At 42.2% G+C, this 19,569-nt stretch overlaps 1 protein-coding gene and 1 long non-coding RNA gene across 8 annotated transcripts; both read left to right on the top strand.

The window, feature by feature from the left end:
- Nucleotides 1–132: 132 nt before the first annotated feature.
- LOC309377413 (uncharacterized protein) lies at nt 133–12,891 on the top strand. Of its 7 annotated transcripts, XR_014171531.1 has the most exons (7): nt 133–190; nt 2,706–2,762; nt 4,480–4,665; nt 6,449–6,950; nt 7,903–8,167; nt 8,493–8,677; nt 8,925–9,232. XR_014171531.1 is itself a non-coding variant. In XM_081924659.1 (6 exons), exons 4-6 carry the CDS (start codon nt 6,778–6,780, stop codon nt 9,151–9,153), a joined length of 462 nt encoding a protein of 153 aa, XP_081780785.1. In that variant the 5' UTR covers nt 133–190; nt 2,706–2,762; nt 4,480–4,665; nt 6,449–6,777; the 3' UTR covers nt 9,154–9,232. The 7 variants fall into 7 exon arrangements, 2 of the variants coding, with proteins under 2 accessions (XP_081780785.1, XP_081780786.1); XM_081924659.1 differs by lacking the exon at nt 8,493–8,677 and having other exon boundaries at nt 7,903–7,962; XR_014171532.1 differs by having other exon boundaries at nt 134–190; nt 8,493–9,232.
- A 377-nt stretch (nt 12,892–13,268) lies between these two features.
- Nucleotides 13,269–19,281, top strand: LOC309377433. The gene is made up of 3 exons (XR_014171566.1): nt 13,269–13,982; nt 14,246–14,375; nt 16,124–19,281. It is a non-coding gene; the product is annotated as an uncharacterized lncRNA (long non-coding RNA).
- Nucleotides 19,282–19,569: the final 288 nt, after the last annotated feature.

The raw sequence follows: 19,569 nt of genomic DNA, 5'->3' as shown, positions 1-19,569 counted from the left end.
TTCAATTGCTTCTGTAAAGTCTCTCTGAACTACAATGAATCCAGCCAATCAGCTTTCCCTCTGCCTTCCTTCTCTGTGAGGTCACAATGAAACTCGACCAACAATGCTGCCAGGCAGCTAATATAACCACACTTGTTGGCTAAATATTCTCATTCCTCACTGAGCACTTGAAGTATCTGGATAGCATAAGGTAATTGTTTCAGGTTTTACATATACATGTGTTTGGATTTTAGTGGGGTTAAGAAGACATTTTTGTCCAGATATTGCAGGTGCCTTTACACTGCCTTTTATATAGTATTATTTCAGACTTGATAATGCTAATAATTTAAGCTGCAATTTTATAGCCACTTATCTGGGAAAAGATCCCATTGAAAGTTTAACTGTTAATCAGTTATTTGGACAAAGCCAGAAAAGATATAATTCAATTCAACATCATGTAAATATAAAGGCATATCAGTATCTTGGGGGGGAAAGTAGCATGTTTCAGCCAAAAGAAAAACCCTGAAAAGTAGGTGGTTGGTTTGCCATGTGAATGTAAAATCTGAATTTTTCAAAATCATCACCACATTAGAATTGTCTGCCTTCTACATGATCAACGATAAGATGTTCTCCTTGTTAGTGTGAGAGAAGCTGAAAAATGAAACATTGCAGCCATTAAAAATACTCACAGCTGTAAAGACATAAGAAGAGCCAGCTGGATCAGACCAATGACCCATCTAGGCCAACAAACATCCTGTTTTCCCAGTGGACAACTGTGGGAAGCCTGGAAGCAGGACCTGAACTCAACAGCACTCCACCCATCTGTGATTCCCAATAGCTGCCATTCAGGGGCATTCCGCCTCTGACAGTGGCAGCTTGGCTCCCAAGTGCTGTGAATCTAGTTGGAAACATGGTGCTTTGTGACACGCTTATTTATTCCAAAATATTTATTTGCTGCCTTTGAAAGTAAACTCTTCCAAGGTGGTTAACAATAAGACACAGAAACACAATAAAGAACACGCATAAAAATAAAATACTAGTAAAACAGGGAGGCCACTCGAAATCACTAAAATAGAATCAACGCCAACAAAAATGGAGGCCAACATTTGCTATAAAAAAAAGCTTCAGGACAAAGTCCAACACTAAACACACCAAGCAAAGTCCACAAAACAAAGTGAGTCTTTACACCCAGACACATTCTCTCTCTCTCTCTCTCTCTCTCTCTCTCTCTGGTCTGAGCCTCCCTGCAAAACAAATTTCATTCAGAAGGCATTTGATTTCACGGCAATGTCACGCTGTCTGAAGAGCAAATTTTGAGTCATAGATTCGAAGCAAGAAACCATAGTCTTATATACACATCCTAAGGCTGAATGTTCCCTCCACTTGCCTATCCCTCTATTTTCTACCTTTTTTGTAATTCTTTTTTAAACTCAAGGTGTCTCTGACCCAAAATCTAGGGATATCCATACATTGTAAATATCTAATATATTGCTTTGTCAAGAAAGTTAGTGGTGTACAAAGTGATTTGTTTAGAATACTTATATCCTGCATTACACCTCCCAGTGGCTGTAATTCAGTTGGGAGCTGCCCAGAGTCGCTGGGGAGACCCAGCCAGATGGGCGGGGTATAAATAAATTATTATTATTATTATTTCAAAGTAGCTTACAAAAGATACAAGGTGGTTTCAGTGCAAGCTGAAAGAAAAGAATATGGTACAATTCATTTCATCTCATTCCTGGAACAACACCTCTGTTTTTCCTAATGATCGAAAGGGTGTGTCCGTTCATCCTTTTATATGGCACAAAAGTGCAAATGTTCCTGTAGACCAGCCTTTCTTAACCTGTGGGTCCCCAAATGTTGTTGAACTACAACTACCATCACCCCTAGCTAGCAAGGCCAGAGAGCTCAGGGATGATGGGAGTTGTAGTCCAACAACATCTGGGGATCCACAGGTTGAGAACCGCTGCTGCAGACACATTATATGCAAATACAAATTCAAGACATGCACCCTATTTGCACATGGAAGCAGCTTGTGCATACCTGTGTCCCCTGCTTTCTCCATCAGAAACTGCATCCACAGGAATGCACGGCAATGAGCATTCGCAAAAGAGGCATTCAATGGAGGCCACATTAAACTTGGCAACATAAGAAGCTGCCATTCACTGGTTCAGGGCATTGGTCCATCCAGTTCAGTATTGACTGGCAGTGACTTTTTAAAGTTGTATACAAGTGTTTCTCCCAATCCTACCTGAATATCATGGGGATTTTATTTATTTATGTTTTGGCTGATTAATATTCAGCAGCATTTAAAAATGTGTCTGTGGGAAGGGGTGGGTGGGTTGTTTTGCTGTTCTGTTTTAATTACTTACCGTACTTGTTTCTAATCCTGTATTTTGTTCTGTGAACTGCCCAGAGATCTTATAGTGAAGGGCTGTATATAAATCAAATAAATAAATAATAATAAACATATCTTGTTAAAAGTTTCACAGCGAATTGATGTGAAGAGAAAAGGAAAGGGAAAGAAGGAAAGAAAAAATACATAGAAACAATAGAAAGCAGACGAAAACAACATCTAAATGACAATAAAATGTGATTAAGGGTACAAAACTATGTAGTATATATGTAAGCAGATGAGCTTATTATTTCCCTCAAGTATAGATCTATCCATTGATCAAAGGGGGCCATATTTTTAACTTTCCAATGTATTAATATTGATCTTTTTGCAGATGGAAGGGCGCGGAGAAGCCATTTACATTGACCGATTGTTATGTCCCACATATTAGGTATATAATTTAAGATGATGTTATGAAATGTTTAATTCTTTCCCCACAATAGTATTTATACATTCCAGTATTACCCTTCCCCCCAAAACATAGCAAAAACATAATGTCTCAAAGAAGCATTTTCCTTATTAAATCTCCAACAACATAGACTATTTTTATACAATCGCGATGAAGTCCAGTGCAGGAGTTTCTCCCAGTCCTTACCTGGCGATTATGGGGATTTAACCTCAAACCTTTTTGCATGCAGAGCAGATGTACTGCTGCTGAAAAAGGGGATGCGGGTGGCGCTGTGGTCTAAACCACTGAGCCTCTCAGGCTTGCTGATCGGAAGGTTGGTAGTTTGAATCCCTGCGATGGGGTGAGCTCTGTCCCAGCTCCTGCCAACCTAGCAGCTCAAAAGCAAACCAGCGCAAATAGATAAATAGGTACCGCTCCGGTGGGAGGGAAACAGTCTTTCCATGCGCTGCTCTGGTTCGCCAGAAGCAGCTTAGTCATGCTGGCCACATGACCCGGAAAATTATCTGTGGACAAACACCAGCTCCCCAAGCCTGAAAGCAAGATGAGTGCTGCAACCCCATAGCCTTTGACTGGACTTAACTGCCCAGGGATCCTTTACCTTTACCTTACTGCTACTGAACTATGGCATTTTCCAAAAGGAAGTGTACAATACTGTATAGATAGAGATGTGTATCTTCCCCAGCCACTGACTCTGGCTATGTGCACATGGTTATGTGTGACAGATTGCTTGAACATATGAGTCAGACTAATAAATGATCCTTTAATGTGCAATTCACATTAAGGCTGATAGTACAGCCAGTAAGAGAACATCAAACGCATAATTGCAATCAAATGACACAATCCAGAGCTTTAAAATAAATAAATAAATAAATAAACAAATAAATAAACAAATAAACAAACAAATAATTTTTAAAAAATAATTTTATAAGTTGTGTTTCTTTGTTTCTCAATTTGATCTGTTTACATAGTTTTGTATGCATTGTGGTCTTTTATGCATTGTGACTTGCAGTTATTTTTATTGATCATAGTTTAGAAATTATTTATTGTAATTGGTAAGAGTGAATTTCTGTTTAATTATTTTTGCCAATGTTTCAAGAGTTAATTTTGTTGTGTTCTTTTCTAATAGATTATTGAATATTTTATTTGATAATAGTGTCTCATTATAAAATTATATTTTAATAGGACTTTCTATATTGGATCAGATTATTATAAAGCATGCTTTGAGTATAGTTTGCTGCTGTAAGCCACTTTGTGTATAGTAATAGACAAAGGCAGCATACAAATTAAAAGAGAAATGTAAAAAATGAAATGAAAGAGAGAGAGACAAAGGTAAGCACTTTTAAACACCATCAGTTTAAATAGTTGAAAAAACAACAACCATGTTCTTAAATTGAACATGTCTTAATATTACTTAACACAAGCTGGATCATCTCTGAGGTCCTTTGCTATGGAAAAACATAGCCAAGACTGCTAGGCAAATTTGGACATTAGCAAAAGGTGTACACAGGTTGTAGCACATCACAAATCAAACTGTCAGGGTATGAATGCAAGAGCAGACGTTATAAATTAAAAACTAAATTTGCACTTCAGAAGCCATCAAGAGAGGTCAGGACAAAAGAGGCTGGACCAATAAACCAAAATGCTTGTTGTACATGAAGGACAAAATGCAACATAAAAAATATGTTTTGTTGTTCTACAGAAGCAAATTAACTTTTAATTGAGATAACTAGACAAACGAGCCGAGTTGCTTATCATCAGACGTCGCACACTTGGTCATTGAGAATCTTGGCAAACAACAAGAAGAGCCTGAGTTAAAAACAAACCATGGCTAGGTCTTGCTTTATTGCGCTGGTGGCAAATTAAAGGAATCTGCCAGTCCAGTGTGGTGAGTCAGTGTGTCAAATTGCTTAACTGGATTAGGGGTGGGGAAACTCTGGTCTGCCAGGGGTTCCACTTTGCCCACCTCCCATGTCATTTTCCCCAAACTACATCCCCAACTGCCCATCAACTGGACAATTGGGAGGAGCAACATGCACAACCCTTACCTTTGTGGATTTGGTGGCATTCCAGTTGCACAGAAGTAAGGTGTCTCTACAGTGTGAGATCCAGTGTGGTGTAGTAGTTAAGAGTGGTAGACTCGTAATCTGGTGAACTGGGTTCGCTTCCTTGCTCCTCCACATGCAGCTGCTGGGTGACCTTGGGCTAGTCACACTTCTTAGAAGTGTCTCAGCTCCACCCACCTCACAGAGTGTTTGTTGTGGGGGAGGCAGGGAAAGGAGAATGTTAGCTGCTTTGAAACTCCTTCGGGTAGTGATAAAGTGGGATATCAAATCCAAACTCCTCCTCCCCTCCTCCTCCTCCTCCTCCTCCTCCTTCTTCTTCACCACACTCAGAGCCCTTCAAATTTCTATTGGGACAAGCAAGAGGCAGCATCAAAGTTCAGGAACACAACCCCAGCCTTGAGTAAGATGAGGACCACAGCCAGTTAGAGGCACGGCCTGGGGAGAAAGGATGTGGCCTGGCAAGGGGAGATTCCTGAGGGCCAAATGAAGAAGTGTGGAGGCCAGCATTTGCCCATCCAGACCTGAGGTTCCCAACCCCTGGTTTAAACCATAAACATCTTCTTTCAGGGTGTCGGGGCAATTATTCAAAGCTCACGTCCCATGTTTTGCACATCAATTGTGTGTCAAGGCCCTGAACCCTCTCCATTTGTTGAATAATAACACATGGACACAGTATTTTAGGTTAATGGGTAAATAAAGGCCACAACATTATTGGTTACAGAATGTGAGTGATTTTGGCTTAGGCACTGGAATTGAATCACCTTTATCTGACTCCTGCCCACCATGCAGGTAGTCCAGTAAGGGTCAACCGCCAGTAGGGGAGCCCTGTTGATGTACATCAACTAAGAGCTACCCCAGGGTCCCCAGTGGGGTTGTGGCATGGCCCTAGCCCCTACCAGGACTTCGGACAAGATCCACACCCCCAGATCCCTTTAACGGAATACCCTTAAAGCGGAGAGACAGGTGATGGCCGCAACCTCCCCTCCCAAGAACCAGGTTTTACTAATGCCTAACCACCAAACTTTATAAAAGTTGTGACGATTGCTACGAGGTAGGTGAAAACCAAATGGCTGGTGCCAATTTGCCAAGTGGGAAAATTCCTATCATGCCCCCTCAACGGGCGACCAGCTGAGGTCCATAGCAAGGCCAGGATGTTGAACGTATGAAAAAAGGGCGGGAGATCTGCGGAAGCAGGGACAGGAAGAGAGATCCCCTGGCTGCGTGTCTGTTTAAATACACTAAGCCATGCCCCCAGATTGGTTGCTGGGGGCCATGACATGGCCAGGACTCCTCTCATGACGCAGGGGCTTAGCCACGCCACGGCTGTGTGCAGGGAGACCACGTGGCTTGCCCACAACACCGTCCCACAAGGAAGTGGCGCGGCCTTGTCTTAGGATTTGTAAAGCACAGGTCTTTAAATATGGTCCATATTTCAGTGTGCACAAGATGGTATGATTACCACCAGTGTCATTGGTGAGAGCGGATAAGCAACTAGGATTGGGTTGGCTGGTTGAAATCTTACTTTTTCTGGCATATACTTACTAGGTGATGTTAGGTCAGCCCCATTCATGCATTACATGCTAATGCAGAGAGGCTCCTCTTCAGATGTCTAAACTCAATGTGCAGAAGTCAATGGCAGGACTTGCCCAGACACACAATGTTGGATGAAGCTGGTAGTGCAGTCCCAGCCATCATGTTGAAGAGGAGCTAACTCTAAGCCTCATCTTTCCTTCTGCAGCACAGGACTAAGAAGACCAATATTTGCAGCCAGGACACCTGGGGGCGTTGGGGAAGAGAACTCACAATCATTGCTCATAATTTCTTCTTTGCTGCTTCTTTCTGCTAAGAGCAGAGATGAAGGAGACTATTGTGAACCACCTTTTAAAAGAACTCAGCTCCAAAGTCCCAGGCTCAGTTGTGAGCCATGGACCATCATGGAAAAGGGACATCAAAACTACGCAACAAATACAGACCTTCCTTACAGGTTTACTGTGATAGTGTATGTGAATACTGCATGTATAGGATACAAATCTGCAGTTGCAAGAGTCACGAGTGAAAATCAGAAAATGACCGGCTCAGATCTCAAACTCTTAACTACTACACCGCAGTAAGTATCAACAGTTAATACACAATCTGTATGCTCGGTTGTGAAATAGCTTGCAAATGTCGAACAGATTTTACAGATGCAATTTGAGTTCTTACACTGTTTTAGCACAAGCTGCCTATACACACCCACACCCACCCACCCCTCCACGTGTGCAAGCCAATTTCTGCACACAGGACCAAGTTCTGTGGATCATGGCCATGACCTTCAAATCACTTACTCTTATTTGCAATATGAAATGTGTTATAATGAAAAATGCAAATTACATTCCTGTTTACAAGACAATATTAACCTTTCTAACAAAAATCTTTTAATTTATGATAATTGTACACTCTTATTTCTGAATTTATTCCAGGAGAAAGTGTCTAATTAATATGCTGCAGTTCAATATTTGACTTCTGTCACCTCTCTGGAACATGTAATTAGAAAGTCTCAAACTATCTAATTATAGTCACTGCATTGATCAGTGTTGTGTAATCCACATCTTTATTTGTAATGAAAATAACTCTTTAGAAAGGAAAAGAAAGGGGGGGAAAAGTTATCCCCCCACAAAAAAGGAAAATAACATTCTAAGAGAAAGTTGCTATGAAGCTCTGGCTTCATGCATTGCCTTCCCATTCAGTAAATACAAGACAAAATGTATGTATTTATAGAGAATTAGGAAACAGCAGTCACAAACCAAAGATAAACTGTAATACCTGAGTGATGGCCTTTTCTCTAGAACCTGAGAGGCCAGTAGTGCTACTAATTTCAAATTTCCCAGCGACAAGAGGTCATGTGAGCTGAGCGTTGCTTTGACAAATATGAACAGGAACTGTTCTCCTTATTTTTTATTCTCAATTACAAAAATATATCCTCTTGTATATGAATAAAACAGGATGGATAAAAAGGTCAAAAGTAAGTAACAATGGAAAAAGTCAAATTATAATTAATTAGTTAATTTCCCTTTTCACAGTTCCAATCAGTCTGCAAGCAAGGTCACTGAGGTGATGCTGTCTCCAACGGAGGCTACAAGGTATTACCACCAAATATATAATCTCTCAAAACATATCCTTGGAAATGGAACCCTTAAAAAAGAAGTTTCATTGGTCACTGGATACAAAATGGTTCCCTCTGGCTTTCTTTGAAGACTTATGTTCTCTGATAAATGATGAAATACAAGGTGGGCAAACATCACAAATGGGCTCTGCTGAAGAATTGCAAAGAAAAGGGGAAAGGACGTAGGCATTGCTGCTCTCTGCAGAGTCCTCTGTGGCCAGCAATGAAACCAGTCAAGCAAATACAATTGGCTTGCATTGCTGCCTACAAACAATATGCAATTAATGACTCTCTCTTTTTACATTGTTTTAACATTTCCTTTACATTGAAATGTATCTAAATTAGGTAAGCTATGTAAATAGTTGAGCAAGTTACTTTAAATAGCACACAGTGAGACAAATAACATAATAATTGGAGTTTGGAAACCGAAATGCAGTGGAATGGAAACAGTCCTGATTATGCCAAATACAAGCCAGAATGAAAATCACTGCCTTCGTATATCCCTAGGCCATGACAGAACCTTCAACACTGCTGAGCTGCTGCTTTTCCACAGTCAACTGTAAATGGAATTAAAATGGAGGTTCCAGAAAGGCATCTAAAATAGCACTATTCTGTTCGGCAACACATAGAATCATAGATTTGTTGGAAGAGTCCACCAGGCTTATCTAGTTCAACCCCCTACCAAGATCCAAGTAAGTCCTAATTCCTTCCTAATACTAAGAAAAAGCTGCTTTCTTACCTGCTCAGCTTGGCTGGAATGATGTTGAATTGCTCCTTTATTGCCCCTTATATAGCCAGGTTTGGTCTCCCGTCTTCAGTTTTTAAAAAACAACACTATTTTGTTATAACACAAAGAAAAGATAAAAGAAATATTGGAAAGAAATTAATAATTTAACATCCCAGCCATAAAAGACTTGATAGTGTTTGGACTTCCTACAGGTCTTTAAAAAGAAATCCACAGGAGAATATAACAGAAAACACCAGACTGGAATTCTCTGATGATGACATTGCAGGAACAGCCTGTAAAAAGTGGAGGAAATGGATAGCAATTCCAGAACAGTGTGGAAGCAGGAAATACCTTGGATATTTTGGGGGAGAAATAAAATGGTGGCTGCCATCTCTGTTTCCAAAGGTGGTGAAGAACAAAATGAAAAGAAAAGAAACGTAACAAGAACAAATGAATAACAAAATGAATGTGATTTCAATGAACAAATGACAAAATAAAAGCAGTCCTTAATAACAAAAAATTAGCGAATGCAGAAAGAACAAAAATCTTACACAGCTTAGAATGCCTGAGAGTTGCAGAATTGCTGTGGCAAGAGTAAGATTTGGGTGCACAAACTAGATTTGACTTGGCTCCTTATAGTTTTCAATGTGGCTTAGTGGCAAAGTAGTCTGTTTACACTGCAAGAGACAAAATAATAATAAACAAATGGTTGAACAGCATCATCACCCAATGACCCTTCTTAGCTCCCCATGGTCAATATGGTTCATCTGGACTCTGGCAGGTGAACAAAGAGAAACCAGGGAGAGGGATTTATCCTTGAATGGCACAAGGGCAAACAAATGTCCCTTGCTTTTCCTCTGCAGTGATAAGAGGAAGCAGGGTAGACTTCTACTCTGCAGCTATTAATACAGTGCAATCATGGCCAACTGAGCCTTTCAACACAGTGTTATTTCCTGATCAAACCCGACAGTGTAATGCAAGCAGAGAACCTGAGTACACTGGCTTCAGGGAGAATCTCTCATCCTACATTGCAGAATCAATCAGCTTCATGGCGCAGGAGCTTATTCAAATGGAACTCTCTTAAACTACACCGAGAACTATTGTTATGCACGCCCCACTTCCCAGAGCATAGACAAGTTCCAGGAGCAGCAGCTTCTTGGGCTTCATCCCCTTGAGAAGGAGAAATCCATGGAGACTCTCAGTGCAATCCTATACCAGTATACAGTGGTACCTCAGGTTAAGAACTTAATTTGTTCTGGAGGTCTGTTCTTTTTTTAAAAAAAATATTTATTGGGGTCTTTAATAAAAGAAATACAAAAATGATAAACAGCATTGCTTTGTTTTAACAAAATTTCATAACTTCTTTAGACTTCCTCACGTCTCCCGCTCCCACTTACATCGTTGATAAATTTTTTCAAGCAAATTATCATCTTATTTACAATTTTATAACCACTCATTTAAATATAATATAACAGTTCTCCAACAAATTTTGTTTCTCTTAATCTCACATATCAAATTCCGATCCAGTTTAGTGATGGCCAATTATTTGTAACCAAGCATCCTTTTTAACATTCCACTAAATCACAATGTTTCTGTAGATAAATCTTAAATTTCTTCCAATCTTCTTCAACCCTTTCTTCTCCCAGGTCTCGAATTCTGCCAGTCATCTCCGCCAGTTGCATATAGTCCATCAGTTGCATCTGCCATTCTTCCAGTGTGGGTAGATCTTGAGTTTTCCAGTTCTTAGCGACAAGTATCCTTGCTGCTGTTGTTGCATACATAAAGAATGTTCTGTCCTTTAACACCTTCTGGCCGACAATACCCAGAAGGATTCATCTGAGGTACTACAGAGCCTGAGCTGTCTAAGCTGAGAAGGTAGCATATGCTGAAATTTGACGTTAAAGTTGGCTGCACACACACCACACTTTCAAAGCACATTCTCTACCCCTGCCAGAAATCCTTGGTACTATAGTTGATTATGGGTGCTGGGAATTGCTTCTTCATGAGGGGTAAATGATAGTTCCCAATATTATTTTGGAGAAAAATGTGCTCTAAATGTATGGTGTGTTAGGTGTTACTTAAACAATCATCTGGATTTTTGTATAAAAAGTTAATGGAAGGAATTCAGCAGTGAATGTTGAATGTTCCAATAGTGTAAGAATTTCAGCTTGCCGAATAAAAAGATCTTCTCTTTTCTCCCCTCATGCTCTGTAGTGGAGGGTCCCCTGACCCACCCTGAGCTATTTCTGGCGATGTGGGGAGGGAGGGATAACCCCATTGCACAAGCAGAAGTCCTTGCACATTTCTTCTGCTTATGAGAACTGATCAGTGAATCATGCCTGGTATAACTTTTTAGGTCATATATTGCCAACTGGAACCATGTAAAATGGAGTTTTAAATTTCTGGATTCAAAGCTTTGTACAGTGGTACCTCGGCTTGAGAACTTAATTCATTCTGGAGGTCTGTTCTTAACCTGAAACCGTTCTTAACCCGAAGCACCACTTTAGTTAATGGGGCCTCCTGCTGCCGCCAGAGCATGATTTCTGTTCTCATCTTGAAGCAAAGTAATTAACCTGAGGTACTATTTCTGGGTTAGCAGATTCTGTAACCTGAAGCATCTGTAACCTGAAGCATCTGAAACCCGAGGTACCACTGTACTCTGAAGTTAGGCCCAATGAGTTGAATGGGGTTTGCTCCCGGTAAGTGGCTAGAAGACTGCAATTCTAAGCTGCTTAATATTTGAGTTTCATTGCAAATTTTCAGGTTGGGCACGGGTGATGGCAGGCAGTCTAGCGATTCAACCAACAGCAAATGCACTGCCCCATATCTTTTCCCCAGAGGGGAAATCCAGATGCTTAAAGCTGCCTTAGGTGGCAGAGGAATGGGTTTGCCATCTGCTCCCTCTTTCCCCCAAGTTCTGATGGATTGCACATTTCTGGAAATTGCATGCTATTTCTGAGCCATTGGCTCCCGTAAAGACACATTTCCCTCACTGCTGAGGCATTAGCCAACAATTTCCCTAACATAGTAGTAGTAGTAGTAGTAGTAGTAGTAGTAGTAGTAGTACAGTGGTACCTCGGGTTAAGTACTTAATTTTTTCCGGAGGTCCGTACTTAAACTGAAACTGTTCTTAACCTGAAGCACCACTTTAGCTAATGGGGCCTCCTGCTGCTGCTGCGCCGCCAGAGCATGATTTCTGTTTCATCCTGAAGCAAAGTTCTTAACCTGAAGCACTATTTCTGGGTTAGCGGAGTCTGTAACCTGAAGCGTATGTAACCTGAAGCGTATGTAACCTGAAGCATATGTAACCAGAGGTACCACTGTAAGTATTTTATTTCTACCCCAACACATATAAAAACATAATAAAACATCAAACATTAAAAACGTCCCAATACAGGGCTGCCTTCAGTTGTCTTCTAAAAGGTGTGTAGTTCTTTATCTCCTTGGCATCTGATGGGAAGGTGTTGTACAAGGAGGATGCCACTGTCGAGAAGTCCTGCTGCCTGGTTCCCTGTAACTTCACTCCTTGTAGTGAGGGAACTGCCAGAAGGCCCTTGGAGCTGGATCTCAGCATCCAAGCTGAACAATTGGGGTGGAGATGCTCCGTCTAGTATACAGGGCCGAGGCCATTTAGGGCTTTAAGGGTGAGCACCAACACTTTGAATTGTGCTCGGAAACGTACTGGGAGCTAGTGTAGATCCTTTAGGACCAGAGCTATATGGTTTCGGCAGCCAGTCCCTGTTACCAGTCTAGCTGCTGCCTTCTGGATTAGTTGTATTTTCTGAGTCATCCGAAGGCATGGCCAGAGCTGGCTGGCTGCTTCAAATAATAACAGTATTAACTGCCCTGAAATCCCTGTCTATATCTTTAGGTTTATGTATGTAGCCATGTAGATTGGACCAAGTTAAGAGTTCTGTGTGCTGGTGACAAGCTGCATATTTGCCAGAATGCGGAAACCAGAAAAAAAAACATATCTTGAGGTATGTTACAGGTAAGGAGGGAGGGAGGGTGAGAGAGTAAGAGCAAGAGCAAGGAGAAAATAGACATTTGGAGTTCAAAACAGGATCTCATCTTTGATCTAAGAAGATAAGATGAGGCTTGCTGGATCAGACCAAAGGCTTATGTAGTCAAGCAAGCTGTTTCTCACACAGGTCAACCAGATGTCAGATCTAAGAAGCCATTCATGTATGTAGCCATTCATTTGTCTGTTAGCCACAATGGTGCAACACCTGTGCTTCCTACAGTAAACATGTAATATGGGAAGAGCAGGACCGTCTTAAGCATATGTGGCGCCGGGGTGCAAAGATCCGCCCGGCACCCCCCCAGGTTGCCCAGAGTTGTTTACCTTTTTTAAGGGGGGGGGCCCAGTTGTTGACCTTTTTCCTGGCTTGCCGCCTGAGCAGCAACAGAGGAGCCTGAGGCGGTGGTGGCAGCAGAGCAAGACTGGGGCTGGGTGCCTGGAGGTGGGTGGGAAAGCAGAACCCAGCACAACAAGAGTCGAGCCCGAGGCTCGTGTGAGCAGTGTGCACTGAGTGGGCCTCTTGACGGCCCGCCAATCCCAAGTGCACAGAAGGGCAGAGCCGGCTGGCTGCCTCAGCGCCTCACTCACCTGTAGCAGAAGAGCTGCGGTGCTCCATGGGCTCTGCTCTGCTTGGCAGCAGCTGTTGGCTCTTCCCAATCCCTGAACTCCAAATCTCGGCCCTGGACTCTTGGCCTGGCGCCCCTGGGAGCCTGGCACCCCGCACCACTAGCACCTATGGGTAAGACAGCCCCGAGGAAGAGTTGATATCATTTCCACTAGGGAATTAGAGCCACCCATGGGCAAGAAGGATATGTCTGTACAGTGGTACCTCGGGTTAAGAACTTAATTCGTTCTGGAGGTCTGTTCTTAACTTGAAACTGTTCTTAACCTGAAGCACCTCTTTAGCTAATGGGGCCTCCCACTGCCACTGCACGATTTATGTTCTCATCCTGAAGCAAAGTTCTTAACTCGAGGTACTATTTCTGGGTTAGCAGAGTCTGTAACCTGAAGCGTCTGTAACCTGAAGCATCTGTAACCCGAGGTACCACTGTATATCTGAGACAAGTTGTTCTGTTTCTCTCCCCTCCCTCTCCCTGCCACCCCATCTTCTCTATTTTTCTGTCACCCCTTCTCTTTTTTTCTCTTTCTCTGAGTCACACAGGATGAGTCCGGGAGCTGCAGATTTCCATCCACTATCCTACACAGCAACACACACACTTCTTCTTCTTTGGTGATCACTCATAGCCAAGTAAGATTGTCTTCCATGAACAAGGTCTTAACAGTGAGTTCGTAAGTAACTATGGAGGCCAATTCTGGATCCACACATCCTTCCACAGTGGGGACATAGGTGTCTTTAAATCTCTTTTATTGACCACCAGCATTATGCTTTCCTCTTTTAAGTTCGGAATACAGTAGTTGCTTTGGAAGATGATAATCAGGCATCTGAACAACAGGACAAAGTTGATATTGAAGAATCATTGCTTTGACACTGGTGATCTTTGTTTCTTCCAGTGCACTGGCATTAGTTCGCCTGTCTTCCCAAGTGATGTGTAAATTTTTTCGGAGACACCGTTGATGGAATCTTTTGAGAAATTGAAGATGGCATTTGTAAGTGGTCCGTGTTTCAGAAGCATACAGTAAGGTTGGTAGTACAATAGCTTTGTAAACAAGCATTTTGGTTTCCCTGTGAATGTCCTGGTCCTCAAACACTCTGCACTTCAATCGGGAGAAAGCTGCACCTGCAGAGCTCAGGCGATGCTGCATTTCAACATCAATGTCAGCCCTTATGGAAAGATAAATGCCCAGGTAGGAGAAGTGATCGGCACTTTCCAACATCGCACTATTGAGTTGGATTTGTGGTGCTGCAGGGTGGTTTTTTTGTGCTTGTTGGTGCAACACTTTGGTTTGATTTCCAACCAGCAGCACACACTACGGAGATCCTAACAACAACCTGTTTATATCTGTCCATTGTGCATTTCCGCTTGTGTGTGTATCCTGTTGGAAACACGGGCGCAGTTGCATAAAACACATAATTGCTGCGTGCAACTTGAAGTGGGTTTCAGAAGACAGAAAATCCAGCTTGGTTGCTAATGTAGAGAGACAGTTGGCTATATACCTAGGAGTTAAATAAGCCATTGGTATTTGAAAAGCCTTGAGTGTATAATTCATTTCAGAATGAATTCCAGCATATATGGCAGGAAGCCTGTTCGGAGACTGTTCACAGTATGTCTGTCCTTAAGCAGCATTATCAGTCTTTCATTTTTATGAGCTATACAAATTTACAGAGTTCAAACTTCTATCTTTTACGAGCGGAATAGAGTAGGAGATGAGCCATGCTGCACGACACCTTCCTAAGCAGGAAGATTATGATGGATGAGCAGAACACAATACCTCCTAGTAAAACAGTGAAATGGCAAAATGGCTCTCAAGAGTCCTTTTCTAGGATTCCAAAGAAACTATTTCATGAAACCTGGAGGGTGGGGAGGAGGTGGAAAGGAAAGACGAATGAAAAATTCAGACGATGGGGGCAAATTCAAACCAGCAGTAGTGTAGTAGATGAATTGCTGCGAGGTGACTCTCTCCTTCAATTCTGAGATGGAGTAATGGTCTTGAGGAAGTACTTTGCTGTAGGGAAGCGACTAATATCTATGTTTTTGATTGCCATAACCCACATGGCATGTTTGCAAGACTGGATATATGTCCGGAATAAAACGCCAAGTTTCCAAGCAGTTATAAAGGACACGCGTGGACATTGGTGGGAGTGTACAGGAGATGGTGCAACTAAATCGATGGCACAGAATTGGGAAGGCTCGATGTTATGAGCAATAAATAGGTGTGTCAGCACTTTGATGAGGAACAAGGAAAAGCCACAGGGAGGGAGAGCAATCGTAACAGCCTGGCTCCCAGTGAAATAGCAAGCCAGCGAATTATTTGAATTGGAAACAATGAACACATGTGCTGCACTGTCAGCTAGTGTGAAAAACTAGCCACAGTTTTGGAACCAGTGTGGTATAGTGGTTAGACTGTCAGGCTAAGATATGGGAGACCAGGGTTCAAATCCCTACTTAGGCACAAAGCTCACTGGATAGCTTTGAGCCACTCGTTGCCTCTGTCAGAAATCCTTGTCTGAAACCCTGAAAAAACAAGGTTGGCTACTGCAGACAATACTGAGAAAGGATGGGCCAGTGGTCTGACTGGATAAGGTAACTTCCTATGTTCCTATTAGATTAGCCTCGAAAACTATTTTAAAATAGTTGTAAAAAGCAAAAAAGATTAAGACCTCTAGCCTCATCCAGTTTGGGAGTAATTTACAATCTTTCAAAAGGCAGAGCATGGTGAAATATGAAAAGCACGCAATTAAAGCTTACATAAAACATTTATATTTTACAGTGACACACCATCAGATCAGAAAACCCATGTGCCGGGAGGGGGAAGGGAAATGTAAAGGATTAAGATGAAAACTGCACAAGAGGGTTCATACAGAAGATCACAGAAAATGGTTGCATTGTAGATGTGAGCAAAAAGATGAAATGTTACCTTCATTGCAGGGGGTTGGACTAGATGGCCCCGGGGATCATTTCCGATTCTAAAATTCTATGATTCTATGAATTACTTTAGACTTATATTTTGCCTTAACTTTTTTTGCTATGATTAGGTAATGGAAAAGATTTGCATTGCTATGTCTTGGGATTGCAGCTATAATAGATCCATCAGAAATGATGAAGTGCCTGGAGTCACAGTGGAGAATTTGAATGGGAAAGCTGGTCTGATTCCATAGTTCTTTGTCCAAAAGATACTAAAGGGCTCTAAAGGGAAGATTAGACAAATTCAAGGATGACGAGTCTCTCAGAGGCTATGCGGAGCATCTGTGTTCAAAGACAGTTCACCAGAGCTGGGGGAAACAATCAGGGAGGTTCTGCTCCTTTCATGTCATCAGCTTCTCTGGGGCATCAGGCTATATATACAGTGTTAGAAACAGAGTTCAGGACCACAGAAGACCCGGTGAAGCAGAGCAGGTCTGACGTTATAGTGCACATTTCTTCAAAACATTTTAACACCACACATTGTAATTGGCGGAACATCACAACAGGGATTGTGGGGAATCTGCCACTCCATAATGTGGTTGTACCCCAACTCCTATTAACCTTAGCCAGCATGGCCAATGGACAAGTATAATGAGTCCAAGAACACCAGATGGCATGCAAATTTCCCATCTCTGTCTTACAGCAACCTCCAAATTCTGTAAGCAGCCATTCCATCTGGTGAGATGGTATGGTCCACCCAATCAGCTTGACTGGGATCACTGCCATTTGGTGCCTCCTCCCCTCAAACTGTCTTCCCCAATGGTCATTCCACTTGGTCATTCCACACTGCTGAATAATTAGTGCCTGAATATTAATAGTTCCCTCCTTCCTGGTCCCCTTTCCCCCTTTTGTATTGTACAAATTGAGTTGCGACTGTGCAGGCAGGGGCTGTTTTCTTTGTAAATCTTTGTACAGTGCCTAGACAACTTTAGGTGCTTTCTAACCAATGACAATAATTTGCAGGCGAAGATCACTAGAATGTCTGTATTGTGCACTTCAATTACCCAGCTTGCAAGTTATATGCTGATGTAATACACTTGATTCTTGTCTTTTCCTCCAGTCTCTTTCTGCCTGTATCGTAGCTCCAGTCACATTAGTCATTCCCATACTGCACAGAACTGACACATGCTTTCTGTCTTGTGTGCATTTTTGTGAAAATAACCAGGATGTTTCCTGTGTGTTCAGTAAGTGCTCTAAGTTCCTTTAAGGGAAGAACAAGGTATTTGTGTAAACAAAACTGCAGCTGGCTAATTGGAATATACTCTTCTCTTTCTCTCTTAATAAAATAAATCTGTTTCTCCCTGGACAAGAAAAATTAGGGGTGTGTTTATCAGATGCTGATCTACATATGCAAATGTGCTGTACACATAACGCTGCAATTTCTTTAGAATCTTTAATTTCAGGTTGGGAGAAGTCAAACATTTCTCATGTTTATGGGTGCTAGGTGGAAGCCCCTAATCTTTACGAACAAAGGCTCACTTCAGTGGACTTTTTCTTTTAAAAAATATTTCAAATCTTCATGAAAAATATACAAATCGGGGCCCAGTCAGGCATTGATTAGGCTGAGGGGAGACTTCCTTTGCTTTGATTCAGCATCTTGCACCTACAATCCCTTCTCTGGGTTCCTAATATACCAGCTGAGCTCATATCCTGTTTTCATACTTCTTGCTCCAAGCCGAGAAAATGTGGTGCTCTTATTCTCTGCTTATGTACTTTGAGCATTATGCAGCTGGGTGCTTCTCTGGGAATACTGCATGCTTTAGATTTACTGGTCTCATCTATTGCTCATGTTGCATATTTACAAAATCAAAGCATCCTGCAGAGCTTCATAAGAAGAGGCCAGAATTTCCCAGAGTTCCTTAATAACATTTTCTTTTCATTATGGCTGGGAAGGTGATGCTATTAAACTTTCCAAAGTGGCACAGGATTTAGAGTTTCAGAATTCCCATAAGTGTTCTGCCTTTAGAGTTATAAAAAGCTACTTGTGAGGCCATGAAGTATTTGAGGTCTTATAAAATTTCATAGGCCACCTAGGAGTTGCTTGAAAAGAAATTTTCAAAACATTTACCTAAAATGAAAAAGCTTTGACTAGGTTACTTCTGCCCTTGCGACAAAAATATCCGTGGCTGATATACAGCTCTTGCCACAACCCAGTTAAGCTGATGTAGTAAAAACTGGTCCCAAGTAGCAAGTCTGTACATAGGCAAATGTTTCCTATCCTGAGCCAGTACTGTTGAAAGGAATGGAATGTCCAAAAATCTGGTAAGATTGAACTGACTTGGCTTCAAAAGATTCTCCTGTGATTCAGAAAAGCACCATTGGATCTTGATGCCTACCCCTACTTCCATAGAATAGGGAAAAAGAGCTGTTGTCCAAGTCCCTCATGTGGAGGTTGTCTTGCTCAAGTCCTGCTGAAAGGGATGGGAACTCCCATTCATTTCAACAGCACAGCAGTGCCTGGAGTGGGTGAGCTCTGGGAATGAAGACATCACCCCCATGGACAAATAGGAGGGACACCCAACATCTTTACCAATAAGGATGCAGTTGTGGTGGGTGGTGGATGCATGGGCACATCTTGGTCAGCAGGCATACACCTGCATAGCTGTGGACCAATCAGTACTGTCCAATGCAAGTGGTTGATGACCTGCAGCACACAGGGCACTGCTGGAAAGTCGACATGTATCTGGAGGATGCTTCTAGCAACACCTATGCATCTATCATCTTGTGATACCCACTGGTAAAGGCATTAATGCCCAGTCCACCTTGGTCACTTTATGCGGCAATGATGACATCTCACTTCCCAATGCACTGTATCCCTAGCTACCACGGCATTTCAATAGTCCTCCAAAGCAATAAGGTAAAAGGTAAAGGGACTCCTGGACAGTTAAGTCCAGTCAAAGGCGACTATGGGGTTGCGGCACTCATTTCACTTTCAAGCCGAGGGAGCTGGCATTTGTCCACAGACAGCTTCCCAGGTCATGTGGCCAGCATGACTAAACTGCTTCTGGAGCAATGGAACACCATGGTGGAAACCAGAGCACACAGAAAACTGTTTACCTTCCCGCCGCAGTTTACCTTCTACTTACACTGGCGTGCTTTCAAACTGCTAGGTTGGCAGGAGCTGGGACCGAGCAACGGGAGCTCACCCCGTCACAGGGATTCGAACCGCCAATCTTCTGATCAGCAAGCCCAAGAGGCGCAGTGGTTTAGACCACAGCGCCACCTGTGTATGGAACTGTATGGAATGGAATA

The sequence above is a fragment of the Podarcis melisellensis genome (genome assembly GCF_964234715.1).
Source record: "Podarcis melisellensis genome assembly, chromosome: 9".
NCBI classification, from domain to species: Eukaryota; Metazoa; Chordata; class Lepidosauria; order Squamata; family Lacertidae; genus Podarcis; species Podarcis melisellensis.
The sequence above is the reverse complement of the archived record's forward strand: the minus strand, read 5'-3'. Positions and strand labels throughout refer to the sequence as shown.

Bases quoted from the DNA above. Each gene is read 5' to 3' on its own strand.
- LOC309377413 (XM_081924659.1), top strand. From the start codon at position 6,778: ATGGAAAAGGGACATCAAAACTACGCAACAAATACAGACCTTCCTTAC. The intron at 6,951-7,902 runs GTAAGTATCAAC...CCCTTTTCACAG, and splicing joins CTCTTAACTACTACACCGCA to TTCCAATCAGTCTGCAAGCA. The intron at 7,963-8,924 runs GTATTACCACCA...GACTTCCTACAG, and splicing joins TCTCCAACGGAGGCTACAAG to GTCTTTAAAAAGAAATCCAC.